Below are 17,900 nucleotides of genomic sequence, written 5' to 3'. Positions count from 1 at the left end.
ACTGTAACCCCTAGGTCCTTTTCTGCAGAACTGCTGCCTAGCCATTTGGTCCCTAGTCTGTAGCGGTGAATGGGATTTTTCCATCCTAAGTGCAGGACTCTGCACTTGTCTTTGTTGAACCTCATCAGATTTCTTTTGGCCCAATCCTCTAATTTGTTTAGCGCCCTCTGTATCCTATCCTTACCCTCCAGCGTACCCACCACTCCTCCCAGTTTAGTGTCATCTGCAAACTTGCTGAGAGTGCAATCCATGCCATCCTCCAGATGATCAATGAAGATATTGAACAAAACCCACCCCAGGACCGACCCTTGGGGCACTCCACTTGATACCGGCTGCCAACTAGACATGGAGCCATGAATCACTACCCGTTGAGCCCAACGATCGAGTTAGCTTTCTATCCACCTTATAGTCCATTCATCTAGCCCATACTTCTTTAACTTGCTGGCAAGAATACTGTGGGAGAATGTATCAAAAGCTTTGCTAAAGTCAAAGAATAACACATCCACTGCTTTCCCCTCATCCACAGAGCCAGTTATCTCATCATAGAAGGCAATTAGGTTAGTCAGGCATGACTTGCCCTTGGTGATTCCATACTGACTGTTCCTGATCACTTTCCTCTCCTCTAAGTGCTTCAGAATTGATTCCTTGAGGACCTGCTCCATGATTTTTCCAGGGACTGAGGTGAGGCTGACTGGCCTGTAGTTCCCCGGTCCTCCTTCTTCCCTTTTTAAAGATGGGCACTACATTAGCCTTTTTCCAGTCGTCCAGGACCTCCCCCGATCTCCATGAGTTTTCAAAGATAATGGCCAATGGCTCTGCAATCACATCCACCAACTCCTTTAGCACTCTCAGATGCAGCGTATCTGGCCCCATGGACTTGTGCTCGTCCAGCTTTTCAAAATAGTCCGGAACCACTTCTTTCTCCACAGAGGGCTGGTCACCTCCTCCCCATGCTGTGCTGCCCCATATATATAGAGAGAGTGGCTGTCATTTGAATTTAACATTACCATGGGCAATAAAGAAAAACAGCTCCTTCTGTGGAAAAAATATATAGGAAAAACTGCCAAAGTGATTTTTCAACAGTGAGAGAGAGCTACCTATGGTTCAATTTAAATAAAAGCTTTTAAATCCCAGTCCATGTTTAATTAACATTCAAGAGAGTCAAGATTGCTTGCACATCAGGAGACACAGAAATGAGAAATATCTCTGTGCTGTAATGTGATTAGGAAACTGAAAGGAGCAATATAAATTTGCTCCCTATCTGAAAACTAGTTTTCTGCTTGTTTGATTGCAGGAACTCAAGGGAAGTAGTGGAAGCCCCATCACTTAAGTAATTTAAAACTAGAGGAGATGAAGTGCACCAGAATAAGCTGCAGAGAAGTATTTTGCCTTGGCAGGAAATGGACGGGACGGGATGATGCCAAAGATATTTTCCATCCCTGATTTCTGTAAGCCAAATCTACCAAGAGACAGGAGTTATGTTATTTCCATGTAGGAGAATGGAAAAATTGGTGTTTCCACTCCATTTGTGTGTTTTCTGCCTGATAATTCCACTGGGAGATAGGGTTTTTCCCCACCTGCTGCAGAAGGGGCAGGGACTTTGGCACTGAAATTCTCATTTCTTAGAGAACCTACTGGGCCAAAAGCCATCAGTGCAGAAGCTATGTGCCACTGATCTGCTTCATGGCCCACAGAGTCTTCAACAGCAGCCCAACTCTTGCCATATCCTCTGTGTCTTCTGATTCCACTCCTCCTTTTTAAGCAGATTTCAGAGTTCAGTAGTGGCCCAGCAAAAGCTAATGATGAATAAGTCAGAATTCAAGTGCATTGGTACTGTCTGTGTCTTTAAGAGAATGATGCTGCAGACAATAGCCATCCTTGGGCTCTGCCTCCAGCCTGCTCCCTCACCGAGTTATAGGAGACCTGGATCTCCACAGGGTGAAGATAAAGCAGGATGTATGTAATAGAACCAGGAGGAGCAAGATATAAAAGTGAAGTGAAAGAAGTTCAACATCCTCACTTTGTAAAAAAGGTGGCCAAATGGAACCCTACCTTTATGGGGTCGCCAAACTCTGGTCTGCTATCTTGTGTCTACAGCCTTGGATTGGTTTTGTATGTGGAAGAGATCTTGGGAGTCTTCTGAAGCTTTTAAGTTTTCACTTTGAACAGGGCCCAGTTCCAGTATGCTGCTATAATACAGGACAACATTTTAAAAGCCAAGTGTTCCAAGGTGTTGTGAGTAATAGCTAGTTAGTATTTTGTGGCAGTGATAACACTCTCAAGACAGTTTGCTGCCTATGTCTTCGACTGATCCTATGACAGTAATGTGAATGTGACATATCTTGAATAGACAGACATGGAAAAAGTAATATAAAATATTGTTAGTCTTCGGACAAGAAGTGGTTGATTTTAGGGCTTTGCAGCAGGTCAGTTTCCATTGTTAGACATTTATGCTATGGAAACTAGTCTGGTATGTTTATTTACACTACATACATGTTCTTATCTATACAATGTACATAAATCCCATTATTCTTAATCCAAGATTAACTCAACTGTACACTGCCCTAGAGACCCAGCCCCATCACCTGGAGCAGCCATCAGGTACAGCTGCCTTTGTCACTGTCCCTCTAGATCTCAAATTTCCCTCCCCATTGACATAGAATCTTTGTCCATGTCTGTCATCTAGGGTGACCAGATAGCAAATGTGAAAGATCAGGATGGGGGTGAGGGGCAATAGGCGCCTATATAAGAAAAAGCCCTGAATATCAGTACTGTCCCTATAAAATCGGGACATCGGGTCACCCTACTATCATCCTCCAGTCAGGACCCAGAAGAATAGCAGCAAATTCACGGTCAGCAGATTTATTGCAATGCCCTATTCGTGCTCAGTAGATTCATTACAATACATTTTATGGAGGTTTGTTTTATCACCCCTAAATATACTGTGAGGTTGTTTTGTTTTTAATCTTGTACAGCAAAGGTAACAGAAAAAAATATTGTCAAATTCAAAGCAAAATTCCTATTTCTGATATGTTGCCTCTGTCATTTTGAGGTTACAGGGATTAAAAAGCAGTGAGGTATCATAACAGAAAGATCAGATTCCAACACACCACTGCTTATGGCTGTTTTGCCCCAAATGCTGTCTCTGCTGACAACCACACATCCATTTGCATTTTCTGATATATAACAGATATAGTCTGAGCGCCAAGTCATTCTCTTGCATAGATCTTGATGGGGAATTTCCCTTCGGAAAGCCTGCAAGGTCACAATAGCTCTGGTTAACTTATGTAGAACAGGGGAATACCTTTAATCTCATATGTATCCTTTAATGGGTATGCATCCCGTGACGGACACTTTGTTCATCACCCTCTTTGTTGAAAAGTGTTGTTTCTTTTTTTTTTAAAGAAACCTTTGGTTATGGAAAAGTGGAGACACACAGCATGTTTTGTTTCAAGTGAAGATTTAATTTGGGCTGTGCTGTTCGTTATCCCTTTCAAACAGCATAGTTTCTTCTCAGAACAATGATATTTGGATGTTGTGAATGGAAGTTGGCAGAGGAAAGAATCCACTATGATGGATGAGGATATTTATTTATTTTCAGAAAGAGGCAAAATATCCACACATTGTGATTTTTTTAAAAAAGAAGCTTAAAAGATGACTGCAAGGTTTGGTGTTTTTTGTTTTTACATTGTCTAAGGAATTAGACAATTGACCGCATAGATGCTAACAGTGGTCACCATGTTAACATTCACCACTGTATTATCGGCTGCCCTACATTTGTTTCCTATGTCAGTGCACATAACCTTAAGTTTAAAATATGTTGGGGGGTCATCTAAAACCTTAGTAAAATTGTGGTTTTGTAAAACTGATCTCATTTTCATCCTTCTTCTTCACTTACTTGTTATGTGTTAGTTCAGAAGAAGTTTGTGATGTTATAAACACCCAAGTATGAGCAAAGACTGCTTTCTGATTGGCTATATTATAGGTATTCTCTATAATCAGAAAGCAGTATCTCAGAAGGCCAGTGCAGAGAAGATAATGTTGAGAGGAAGGGAGAAGCCAGAGGATCCATGGTTATGCAGACCTAACGGCAATAAATCTTCACACATGTGGAGTGGGGTGCAACACCTGCTACTGCAGCCCACAGGCATTTCTCGCCCTACAATTCCTGCTTGGGTCCTTGCACACAAGTAGTTTAATTATATAAGGAGGGGTGATCTTCATTCAGTGAGCCATATGTTGAGGAATGGCCTCTGACTTTAACGGGATCATTTTGTGCCTGAGTTGCTCTCACATGACTGTAGTTGAATGTCTCTAGCTGCATGACTAAACTCTCTTTGGCATTAGCTCTGTTATTTTACTTTTCATCCACATCTTGGTGTGGTTCTTTTTTATTTGTTTTGTGTTGTCCTGATACTGAAAGAGCATTTCTGGAGGCAGAGGAAAACTAAGATCAGATAAGCTTCTGTGGTGTCAGGTGGTTAGTCAGAGGTTGCAGGACAGAGCTGCAGGCTTTCAAATTCAGAAATAAAATCACTTTGTTCTTGTAGAAACAAAAGTCCCTCAAGGAACAACTGATGCAGGAGACCTTGTGTGATCTGGCTTTCCTCATCAACAAAACAAAACACTGCACTGTGCTGACTCTCACGGGCTGTTAGATGAAGGTCATTTATTGCCATATACTGTATATTCATCTGCTGCTCCCAACACTGAAGTGTTCTGAGGAACCGACAGGAATTCCCATTTTTTCCTCATGTCAGAAAGTTATAGGTAACATTGTTGACAGTTGCCCAGACAGAAATACCTCCAGAGTCTCCACAATCCACTAAATGAATGTAATCACTGTTTTCTATGTCAGAAGAGATAAGGCAGATATCCCTATACTTGAAGCAAGTATTTTTTTAATATGTGTAAATCGAGGATCACCTTTACTGTAGTTTTAATTGATGTGACCAAAAAAGAAAAGATTCAGTGACAAACACTGTATTCATCCTATGCTTCTTTATCAACAGATGAGAGACAGGGGGATCCTATGGTTTGAGTAGTAGACCAGGAGTTTAAAGAGTGCCATGGACCTTGGGCAAGCTATTTAGGCCCACACTGTCAAACAGTGAGCTAAATGATAATGCTTAGCGTCCTTAGCTCTGATTTTGTCATCTCTGAATGGGAATCTGATGCTGTTCCCTTGCGCTTGGAACTGCTCGGTAGTTTTTTTTGTTTTTTTTTTTTTCTTTTTCAAGTTCCTGAGGCAAAGTCTTTGTTTCCCCGGCCACACTTCTTGTAAGCACCCTCTACAGATGCACTGGTGAACTGTACTGATGTTATTCCCCTGGTCTTATGGTCAAAGCTAAGAATAAGAAAACACTAAAATAAATTAGATCTTGAGGCAACAGCCTGAACCTCAAGAAAAAAAAGTGTGAAATAGAGTAAGCTCTGATGTCTCTCTCACCTGAAGAGAAAGATCCCTTACCATGATCATGAAGCCAGATATTCAGACTTGTCACACACAAGAAATCAGGGCAGGTCTTGACAAAGCAGTAAGGCTTGCATTCAAGGAAATAGTTTTATTATTCTCTATCATGCTGCTCCATCCGGCTATAAATTGCTGGAAAGTAGCAAGTCTTAAAGAACATCCTCCTTCAGTAACGTCCGGCTGTAACAGTTCCTGAGATGGGATAAGGGCAATCTTCTCATGGTTCACCATGAGACCAGCATACTCTAGGAATTTGATGGTTTGGGAAGCTATCATTTTGTAGCATCATTGTGCTATCACCAGTAGATCATCCAGATAGCATTCGATCTTGATGGCACTGGGGTTATAGATAGTTGCTCTGCAGTCTGTGGTATATTGGAAACTGGTTAAAAAAAATGACAAACTACCACTTTACATGTGCGAAATTTCCTGGTCCAGCTTGCAGGACAGGGGTGTCTGAAGGAATTCATGTGATCTGGGTCAGCTGAGTCAGTTCTGCAGCCAGTTTAGAATAGGGTGGGGTGAGTTGGACCTCTCTGTTTTTAGGGAACAGCCTGCTTTATGTCTGTTTTGGGGTTCTTGTGGGTTATTATTCTGGACTGAGAAATAAAGTAGTGTTATGTAGCAACCAGGAGTATTTATGTTTTTATCTAACTTCTCCATATGGATGACGAACATAATAAAGTCCAGAAACTTTGCCTTGTGGGAGAGGCAATGAGAGAATAATTAGACAAGTGGTTCCCAGGCTGTTGGAGCAGAAAGAGAAGAGAGGGAGCAAGAACTGGCCTGGTGAAATGACTGTTAGGTGCCTGCTGAGTGGAATCCACAAAAAATGACTTCATGGAAGCTGAGGGGGGAAAGACCTGCCCGCCAGAGCATAAAGCTGAACACAGGCATGGGAGTTCTTTGATTTTCCAGTTAGGCTTAATTCACCTGCTGAAGCCCTGGCACAGCTAAGGCTCTACTGTTAGAGAAGGAGAATTCCCAGGCTGTATCAACCTTCTCCCCAGAATGTTCTGTCCTTGACAGATAGAAAGGAAGGTAGAGGGGAGAGGGTTGGAAAAGAAATCCAGGGGCAAAAAATATCTCTGACTCTTAGCATGAAGATGGAAGATTGTGCGGGGCAAAGTCAGTGCAGTTCACTAGGTATGTCTGAAGAGGGCACTGACAGGCAGAATGTACTAAAAAATGCAAAAAGAATCTTGTCTCTTTCAAAAACTTGGGAAGAAATCAGAAAACTCACCATATTCTGAGATTCCCAAGTTAGCGATGCTATAGTTAGGCAGGTGTATAAGTGGTCTGAATTTCAGCGGTGCTGAGCACAGACAACTTCTGACTTCAAGGGGATTGTGATGCTTACCCAACTTTGTAAGACAATTTGACATCAACAGATGAAAATCATGATATAAGGGGTAAATATTATTTATTACTATTATTTCAGGAACAATATCCTAATTTGCCAGTGTTAGTACAGAGAATTATCACTTTGTTTGGATGCACTTTGTTCTACAGATGGACTCAGACTGCAAATATGCATCTGAATCCCTACGAGTAGGGTATTGTATTCACAGTTGATCCAAAATGTGAGGGGGACTAGTTTTTGGTTGTTATTTGGATGCAGACAGAAATCTCTTATAATCAGCTGGCCTTACAAAATATCCCCCGTTTTGGGCTGAAATTTCGTGAGGGCTATGCCTTCCCATATATAAGTATAGTGCCTAGCACATTTTGAACACCACTGCAAAACAAATAAATACATACAAATATTAACCACTGAACACTAGTCTTTATTCAGCTTCACTCCTGACCTCTGGGATCTAAAACACTGTCTTCTCATCCCATCTTCAACTAATAGAGAAAAGACCAAATGCTGCAGTCTTTGCTGAGTCCTCTTTGCTTTAAAAATTTGGCAGAGATTGAGAGTGCTGTGAGTTGGCTTGTTCTGTCCCCGCTGGGGACAGAGAACTTGCTGTGGTGTCAGTGACCGTTCCTACTGAGTCTCAGTCTTGCTTTTTCCCTGAAGTTAGGATCAGCTTATTTTATGAAAACTGTTTTTAAAAACCTGATGAGTTAAATTTAGGATCATAGGAACATAAACACTACCATAAAGTTTGGCTCAATGCTCTGTCCACCTTAGAATCCTGTCTGGCAGAGGCCAATGAAGGTGTAAATCCTATGAAGGAGAGACTTAGAAAATCCTGCCCTAAGAGGAAGACCTATATTCATTATTTTTGTGTCTTATCTAAAGTTCACAGGAGATTTAACCCATTGTCTTTTAATAAATTTTCTTTTTATTTTAATACCTCTTTTTATACACCTGTATAGATTACTTTTAATACTATATATTGTTCTACTGGAATGGCTTGATTCATGTTGCTCATAATGAAAGAATATACATGGGATTTAAGTAGGTGACGCTAAATTCCAAAAGAGAAATTCATTGCACATTGCCAAAGCTTCTACAGTTATTTTCGTGTGTCCACCATCATTCTTATGAGTTTCCAGGTATTCTGCACATCTGAGTTGCCCAAATAAAAATGCAAAACAGTTAGTTGAAACCCAATTTTTGAAACTCTGCCAACAAATGACTACAGGATGGTGTTACAAAAAACAAAATTAGTTCTCATTTAAAGAAATGTCTCCTGCCTTTAACAGGAGGGTTTTGTGAATAAGATGCTGGATCTCTGTAGGCTTCTACATAAACTCTAATTATAAACCATTTAAGGGCTGATAGAGTAATTTGTGTACTACCTAATTAAAAATGTAGTGTTTATGCCTGCTAGTGATGAGAAAGAGAGAAATGATGTGTCCTAGGAAGATGCTTTGGAGGGAAAAAAAGGAAGGGCAACTATCATTCTGGAGACTGTGGTGGTGTTAGATGTCGGTGCAAGTGGCACAGAGAGGTCCATGAGAATACAATACAGATAAATGTTTTGTAAACTTGCAAGCAACATAGGAGACTCAGCACTACATTCAGTGTAGTGATACCTACACTTCACTCTTTATGTACTTTCTAGCTCAAGAAATCAAAGTCATCAAATAAAACTATCCAACTGAAATTACGAATAAGGAAATAATATCTAAAATATCGTTTTACACCTTACTCTGAAGCATACAGTTCTGATCACTGTCAGAGACAGGATACTTGATTAGATAGACTAATGGTCCTATCCTGTAACACAGTTCCTATGGTCCGGTGACACCACTGCTTTGCTTCTCACTATGAATTCAGTATTCCCTGTAGCAACATAAATAATCAAAGTGGCATGCAGTATTTTAGAGAAGGTTAGTATTGAAAACACAAATATGTGCATTTCAGAGTTCACACTTAGCTCATAGCTAGCTGTGAGTCAAAACCTGTGTATTCTTCTTATTTATATTTTTATCACTGATCCATTAAAAAAAACCACGTTATAATTCATTTGAGAAATGTAAATGGGGTAAAAGAAAACTTACCCAATAAATTACCCAATCCTGTAGAATCCACTCTGATGAGAATTTCCTATATGCATCTTTGGGAAGAACTGTTTCCCAGAGCACATTTAACTAATAGACTACAATATTTATTTATATGCCAAACTACTGAGAAACTGATAACCACTCATGTTTTTCCTGGGTACGTTTCATAATTCCATGCTTCCATTCCCTTTTAGAATGCTCTCAGTTCCCATAGACCTGGGTATTTTCTCTCACAGTTAGGTCATCTTGGAGGTTCTCTCATCAAAACATCTTTTAAGATTTATTTCTAAGCAAACTGCACATTTCATTTCTCAGTTCTAGGGATTACTAACTATGGACATAGTTGAAGCCTGCAATTTTCAATTACCTCAGGGATTTGGACACCCAGTTCCTCATTAATTTTTATGAAAATTGGTGGTGAAATCCTGCCTACTGAAGTAAATGGTCGAACTCCCATTGACTTCTGCAGGGCCAGGGAATCATCCTCGGTGTCCAAATCCTGTAGGTGGCTTTGAAAATGCCACCTGGATTGACTACATATCTACCAGATTCCTCTTACCTGTTTGTGAGCATGGTCATATGAGTTGATGTGATTGTCAAACTCCTGGTGTTTGTAGTACTGTTTGTCACAGAGTTCACAGTAGAAGTTGGCCTTAAGGTCTTCCAGGGCTTTTGCTATTGTGTTCTCCTTTTCAGCATAATCCTGAAAAAAAAAAAAAAAAAAAAAAAAACAGCAGAACTTTAGTTGTCCCTCTGATGCTAGAAACTGGATTTGTGCTCTTCATTTTAATCCTATTTGTCATCACTGATACTGCCATAACTAAAAGCTTGCACATATTTACCAGGTCACACTGCACATATTTTTCTATATCAGGTGAGAGGCACACAGTTGTGCACATTCCAATTTGCTGCACAAATGAAGGCTACTCTTGGGTATCTGACACATACAAGTCTAGAGAAGCAATTTGTTTAAAGTTCTGTCCAAAAAGGCCAAATATTTATCATGCCTAAGATCACGTTAATGTTAATTTCTGTCAAATAACCAATGCTTAAAATGTTCAGCGTATAGTGTACCTAACCAGAATAAGCATGAAGACCAAAAAAACCCCACTAATCTACTCTGGTTACAGGACAGTTCCAAAGAATGATGATGATACAAAATGGAAAATAATAAAAACACCCTTAGAATGACCTATCTGAAAATATACACAGATAGATAAATTAAAGGATCATTTCTGTGTTAGAGGTTTAATGATTTTTTTCCCGTCAATTTGTTATTTGTCATCTGTAAAAAAAGAAATACAGCTCTTGCTTGTCATTCATATATTAATCTCTTGCAAAGAATCAGGGTTAAAAATAATCTTGTTTATTATTGGAGAATAAATTCTATAAATCCCTATTTGATGTTTTCTTTCCTAGATACATTGACAATAGTATGGCTTTTTCTTGAAGACCATAGTCAGTGTCTGATTCTGATCTCAGATCAGTTTGACATCAGGGAAACTCCATTGACTTCAGTGGTATTACTCCCAATTTGTAGCACTGTGTGTGAGATCAGAATCGGGCCCTAACATTCCAATTGGTATAAACGTTAATTACTCCAAATGCATACACTGAGGAAAGAATACATTTGTCTGGTTAAATATTTGGAAATTTCCAGTATGAGACTTCTTAAACCAACTTTAGTTTCTATCAGTCTGTTTCTCCCAGCAACCTCCTTTTCAAGGAGTAAAATAAGAAAAAATATACTATGAAAATTTATTTTATAATTCTTGACCTTACCTCTGAAAAATGAACTAAAAAGTTCCCTATTATACTTATTTATGAACAACTGTAAAAGCATGTCATACAAAGTCTGTTTTTAAAACAGCTTGTATAAATTTGCAACACTTTCCGGAGTTTCCTAAAATGTTCAGCAGAGGTGTTTTTCTAAAATAAATAATGGGAGTAACAATCATAGTGACTTCAGTTTTAGAGTTGCATCTTAAAATGGCACTTATTTCAATATAATTCAAAGTGGCAGAGCAGCTGGCAAATGTTGATTCATTCACAAGTAGCATAATCATAGCTATTTTATCATCTACTTTCATTTCTTACAATAAAATCAGATTGAGTATTTGCTGTTAGGATACAGTAGATAGCACTAGGGGGTTAGAGTCATGAAAAGAATAACAAAATCAGCTCAGAATTTTGTCTTGAATGGAAGCTAAATGGCGCCATGTTTCTAATGAGGGAAGGGGAAATCACACATTTTTTAAAATGTTTTTTAGATTTTTACATTTTATAAAAAACTAAGTTTCATATAAAAACCAAGTGAGCTATCAGTTCTAGGAAAGAAAGGTGCTACTTTATACTTAGAAATATATTTATAGTGTATGGGGGCCTAGCCTGGAAGTCCTGCAGTTACTAGCATGTCTGAAACTCTCTATTTCAAATCACTTCTATAGTTGCTTAGGTTGGATGAGCTTGGGGTAGAAGTGGGGGCAGCACAGTCAATCCCCGAGGGGATGGAATGTCTTGCAACACTCTGCAGAAACTGGTCTGGAGTTGCAGTGGTGGTCTGCAAAGGGATTCACATCCGGTTTTGCTTGATTAGGAGGGGAGGTGCAAAATTAAGGGGTGGAGAGATTTGTGAAATCAGAGCATTATTACAGCTCTAGAATGTTGTATAAGACCATTTAGAGGGAAACGTGCAAGTACAAGAATATGCAAGATAGGAACAGTGACACACCATGACAATGATATTTTTAATTTCTGTAATACTCCATTTGAGGATCGCAAAGCCCTTTACAAATCAAACACTGAGCCAGATTCTGTTACTTTTACTCACATGGAATAGCACCTAATTTCTGCTTCTGGAATAAAGTACTACGTATCATAAGAGTGAGACAATTGGGGCTACTATAACTGAAATGAAGTTTACTTGGCAATTATACTTGGCAGAGCCAATGCATCATAACAGAAGTAGCAGTTCCTTGGGCCATGGTAACCATGCCACCACAACTCTAACACAGCCTTAGTGTTTAGACTCATACCAGTCATTATACAGGGATCACTACCATTGAAATACGCTATGGAATTTTTAAAAATACACAGCAATTCTAAACAACAATATATAGCAAAAGTAAAGATGCAGCTACATCTCATTGAGACTGCAAGTGGAACCAAGGTGGCAGAATGTAATAACCAGAGATGAAACCTGGCCAGAACACTAGGAAAACATCACTACTTTTAAAGAAAAGCTTCAGAAGTCTGGAAAGACCTCAAATGATCAAAACCCTTGGTTTTATGTCTCAGTGCAAATACTGTTGCAAACCTTTCCCATTTTTCATGAAGAACAGACTCGATCAGCTGGCATACTAACTGTAACCAACCTGGGCATGGGATTGCTTTGCTGGTATTCTGCCTGGATTTTTTGGTTTCATGGTACATTTGGGGATTTCTCTTGGCCTTAGTATGAGGTAAACACTAGCACTGCAGTGTGTCTAGTAGCCAAGTTTGGAGACCTATTGCTGTTGATTTGGAGGTGGTCAGTCGGTGGGAAAAGGCAAGGAGCTTGGTATTTTTCTGTGCATTAAAGGAGTGGGGAATTGACTCACTTTGTTAGCATCCCCAAAGAAACAAGACAAGTGAGAGAGCAAGTAGGCCACCAGCTTGCGGGGGTGGGGGGGAAGCTAACTGCCCCAAAGGTATCACAGATTGGAAGGGTACATGGTGAGGGTGTACATTTTAGGTTACTTTGTCCCCTGGCCCAGCTCCAAAGACTGCAAAAAGGTAAAGGAATGTGGTTTCAGCACCTTTCAAGAACAGGCCTTCAGTGTCCTTTATGTGCCTACACCTAAAATGTACTTTGTGCACTTGGTATGTAGATCCTAGAAAGTGCTGAGCACCTCTTGCAAGGTGTTGGGTGCCCTGTTCTCAGCATCTTGCAGGATAAAGGCCTACAATAGGCAAAGGCTAATTCTTAATATTTCTTAATTAGCCATATAAGATTGTTAGTAGAGAGCTGAGTGATGTGATGCTCCATATTCTTTATAGAAATATGCTTATGATATGAATATGGCATAACTAAGACATATTTTATGCAGGATGGCTCGTGTAAGATATAATTGGAAAGCTTATGATTTACTGAATGTGATTATCCAGTTTGTATGCATGTATCATTTCTGTATCTGGAGTTAGGAATATTGTCTATGTAACCATTACGACTGTGGTTATACTTGGAAACATCTACCAGACAGTAAGCAATCAGCCTTAATTGGCCATTAGGAAAAAGACAATGAGTCTTCCAAGATGTGGAGCCCCCATCTTCCAAGAGTTCCTTCCTGTGGTCATTGCAAATAAACCTGGTTTCATGGTTGCTTTGACACTGCAAGGTCAGGTGATAATGTCACCTGGTTGAAAAGTACCACCTTGGACACTGCTGGTACTTTTCTACTGTAACCAAAGGCTTCCTAACCTTATGTAAATTCTACTTAAGGCTGGGGAGTAAGGCAAACAGAACTCTTCTCCATTGTCTTCCTGCCCAAGAAGAAAGACTGCTGAAATTACCTGAAGAGACAAAGGAACTGAGCAGTGGGAAAGGCAAGGGCTGAGTCCAGACAAAGACAGGAGTCTAGTCTGTAAAGAGAAATAACTGGAACTCTAAGCTACAGAAACTCTGCAACTTGCTTAAAACAACATTTAGGGTGAGAATTACTTCTTGTTACCAATCTCCTTACGATTTTAAGCTTAGTATGTGTGTTTTGTTTTATTTGCTTGGTAATCTGCTTTGTTCTGTTTGCTAGCCCTTATAATCACTTACAATCTGCCTTTTATAATTAATAAACTTGTTTTTGTTTATTATAAAACCCAGTTTGTGCAATTTGTAACTTCAGGGAGGGGGCAAGAAGTTGTGCATATCTTTCTCCACACCGAGGGAGGGGGTGAATTTATGAGCTTACGTTGTATAGATATCTCTACAGTGCAAGATAATATTATTTTCGGTGTACTTTCCAGAGGGGAGCTACACTTGAGTGCTGGGCAATTTCCTAGCTGAGTCTTCTCCTAGAGAGCTGTTTGCAGACTCTGTGTGTGTGCTGCCAGAGGCCGGAGAGCCTAATTCAGCAAAACAGGAAGAGGGAGCCCAGGCTAGTGGAGCAGGCAGGCTCAGTGAAATCCCAGTACATCAGGTGGCCCAACCTGTCACAAGCTGATTGGAACATTTTCAACTAAATGTAAGATATGCTGTTTTTTCAAAGCCAAAATGTATTGTGTAGACATACCAATTTCAATTAAGTTTTCAAAAGAGAAGGTTTCTGAAGTCCAGGATGGACTCTCTTGTCACCTGAATCAAAGGCCTGACATTTTTGATCTGATAATGGACATTTTGACACAATTCTGTTTTGCAAAAGCATTAGACATGTTTTGTTTTCATTCCACTGTAGAATAAAACAAATTTTGAAACCTCAGAAGTTGTCACAAAATGGAATTGTCATTCGCCAGCCATCTCTGTTATATTTAGAAAAGTGTGTGTTCTTTACAATATGTATGTTGACATGAGGGAATGTTATACGGCTTAAAATATTCTTTTGCAAAGGAAAATGGAGAGAGGAAAAAATTGTAGACTTTTGTTTAAAGTCAATTAACTGGAATACCTGTGGGCACAATTAATACAGTAATTCTTTCATTTCTGTTAGATTCATTTAGGTACTTTATGAAGAAAGAATGTAGAAGCAGCTTTCACTGCATAAAAAGTACAATTTAGTAATGCCATTCGTACTATCTGTATAGATATTTATGTGTGAATTTAATGGTTTTGTCTAAATATCTGCACATATCATTCTGACTGATTGATTTGAAAGTAAGCAATGTGTCATCTATATGATGGACTTAAAGGAATAAAGTAAGAAGCAGAACTAACGCAATCCAAATTAATTATAATAAGATTAATTATTTTTAAAGCTCCCCCCTCTCTATCAGGCAATGAGCAATGCAAAGTAATTTCACAATTAAATATATTAATTACATTATTCATTGATTTTAACATGGTCAGCTCCACATCTTAAGGAGATCACTGACCATGGTCATTAGTTAGTTTCAGTGTCATACCCAAGTTTAACCAGACTGACCAGGATCAAGGAAACCTGAAGACTGCAGATATTGCCATAGCTGCTTGGCTATCATACTCTTGATTTTGCCCATAAAATGGAGGATGTAATTATAGTCATGTGATATTTTCTTGAATGGAGCCTCACCCTGACTTTTTCACACTATCTGGCATCCTACTCTTAGACAAAGCGGCACTGATAATCTCAAACAGCAAGGGACCCACTATCTCATGAATTTATTATCCAACAGGGACATGGGACCAGTGAGGAGGCATTGTCCTGAAAAGCATCACTAGCTGAAATCTAAGCAGAAAAGTCTGTTTGTCTGTTTCCTCAAGATTTTGTCCTGTACCTTCCATCCAAATCAGAACAATTTTATATGAAAGCAGCAATTTCCAAATGGTGGAGGCTCAAATTAACCAACCTATCCACCACCTAGAACTATTCTGCTGTGTTCAGACACTATGGAGGAGGCAAAAGATAATTTCTTTATTTCCCATATACCCATGGCAAATGTTCTTAAAATTCTGGTGTTGTAACTGATCAGACTAGAATTGACATCTGCCACTTTTAACAAAGCACCAAGAGTCAGTCTGTGTGACAGTGCATTTCTAAAATATAGCATTCTGAAGGGAAGTTCCATTGGCCTTCTCTGGAAGACCATTAAAACAAATAGAGAACAGTAAACAGGAAGAGATATGATCAGTCCATGACAATACTACAGTTATATAATTATAGCCTCTTCAGCATCAGACCCATTCCAAACACTAGATCCAGAGTGTGACTCACTTTAAATGTAAAACCAAAAACTACCTGGGATAGACCATATTTGTCAAGTCAGTTATGAGTCAGAAGAATCATGGACAAATCATGGACATTAAAATTCCTGATCATTCTGAGCCTGGGGACCTCCAATGTCATCATAAAGAGGAACCTACAAAACTCATCCAGGATTTCCGCAGTGCAGCAGACCTACACAGTGTGCCATCCTAGGACTCATATCACACAGGCACATCATTTGCTCCAGTTTATGAGTAACCTTCTGCTTTTGAGATTTGATACACAAAGCAAAACCATTCCATAATCTCCTCTTGATTCATGCTGGACTGTATATCCCGTCAGATTTGTTGGGCTAATAGTGATCCTACTGGCTTATCCAACCAGATCTTGATTATGCAATATTTAAGTAATTGGAATTGTTCTTACTTAAGCCATCGGGAATTGAGCCTACTGAACCTTACTGTGTTTTGTAAAACTTTGTGTACATTTATATAGGCTACTGTAATTAAAATAATGGGCCAGATACTGAGAGCTGTTGAGCACTCAACTCCTATTAAAATCTTTTCCCTCTGCTAAGATATTAATATACAGTGTAAAAACTCCAGATAGACATTTATATAGGGGTTCATCTGCAGGTGGAAAGAAAAACTATGGGGGTGAAATTAGAAGCAGTTTTTAAAACATCCTATTAATGAGCCATGTACTAGTGCCATGCTGTCATTCTGGAAGACCAAATTCCCGAGTGATGGAAAATTAAAAATGTAGGGCCAACTTCCACACCCCATTCTATCTCATTGAAGTCAATGGAGCTCAATCTGGGGCCAGAATTAGTCTCAATAACATGTGAATAAATGCAGAATTTGGTCCACAATATTAAAGCTAAATTAAATTTCTGGCAGGCTTGTGATGCGACAGCAATTTGTTACCAGTCTTGCCTGTCTCATTAACAGTACTTTCATCTGCAAAACCTTATAATGGATCTTCTTATAAAATAACCTGATTAACATTTCACCGCTACAGCTAACAGTTGTACATATAGCTCAGCCATAGTTATTATTTATGAAGTTCTGGTCCTTTAAAATCTTTTTTTAAGTCAGGAACTGTATCAAAAAATATAACATTACTTGTCACAATTTTTTTTAAATAGTTACTGTTAGCGAAATTGGGGCTGTCGTGGGGGTGATGGACAGGGTAGTGAAGTGGGAGCGCATATCTGCTGTTCTACTTTGCTTGCACTAGCTTCATACAGTCCATGCAGAACAGGGTTGGGAAAGGTTCTAAGCAGATGCTCTGAAGTAAAACAGAAAGAGTGAGATTAACTCTAGGGGCTTAATAGCAGTTTCCTTATTCTAAAAAAGTTCTTGGCTCAGTGTCAGGAGAAAGTACCTCTTTCTGTGATTCTTTACCATTGTTGTTTGACACTCTGCACAGATGCAGAGGAGGGGAAAGTTTTTTTTTTCTATGTCTTCCCCATCTTTTTTTCAGCCACTGAGACCAAGGCAGCATTTAAGGCCAGATATACAAAGATATTCAGGTGCCTAATGAGGATGATAGGCACCTAGTGGTATTTCAATAAGAGTCAGGCACATAACCCGCTTTGGCTCTGCTGAAAATCCCACAAAGCACCTATCAACATACTAGGGGCCTAAATAACTTTGAAAATCTGGCCCCTAGTCCCTAATAAAATGTCCTAACTTTGTCCAAATGAGGATGGGATTGAACGGTAATACTGAGCACAAAGGGTGAATCTAGTTTGCCTAAAATGAAGCAGATTACAATTTTTGTCATCTTCATTACAGGCTGGAGACCAAAGAGAGTAGGTCTATGCAAGCTTTTTTACCTCAAGTAAACTGATTGCCAATTAATTGGAGGTGGTTAAGTTGTTTGTAAAAATTAATCTGGACACTTTCCAAACATTTGTTCCAAGCTAGAAAAAATTGTGTGAACAGTCTAGGTAAACTGAAAAATACATTTTGGGAGTGTCCAGACTAGTCTTTAAAAATAATTAACTACCCCCCAGTTAACTGGCAGTCAATTAACTTGAGGGGAAAACACCCTAGTGAAGACAAACCCCCTGAGACTACTGGTTCCAGCAACCA

General features: G+C 39.3%; 1 protein-coding gene across 1 annotated transcript in view; it reads right to left on the bottom strand.

Moving 5' to 3' along the window:
• Positions 1-17,900, bottom strand: part of ZNF804A (zinc finger protein 804A) — a 226,267-nt gene that overhangs the window by 54,038 nt on the left and 154,329 nt on the right. Inside the window, exon 2 of the mRNA XM_077830576.1 lies at positions 9,492-9,635. Within this exon, the coding sequence (XP_077686702.1) occupies positions 9,492-9,635 (144 nt within the window). The remainder of the gene's footprint in view (positions 1-9,491; positions 9,636-17,900) is intronic.

Source organism: Eretmochelys imbricata, chromosome 11 (assembly GCF_965152235.1).
Source record: "Eretmochelys imbricata isolate rEreImb1 chromosome 11, rEreImb1.hap1, whole genome shotgun sequence".
NCBI lineage: Eukaryota > Metazoa > Chordata > Testudines > Cheloniidae > Eretmochelys > Eretmochelys imbricata.
Note: the sequence above shows the minus strand (reverse complement) of the source record. Positions and strands in the feature narration are given on the sequence as shown.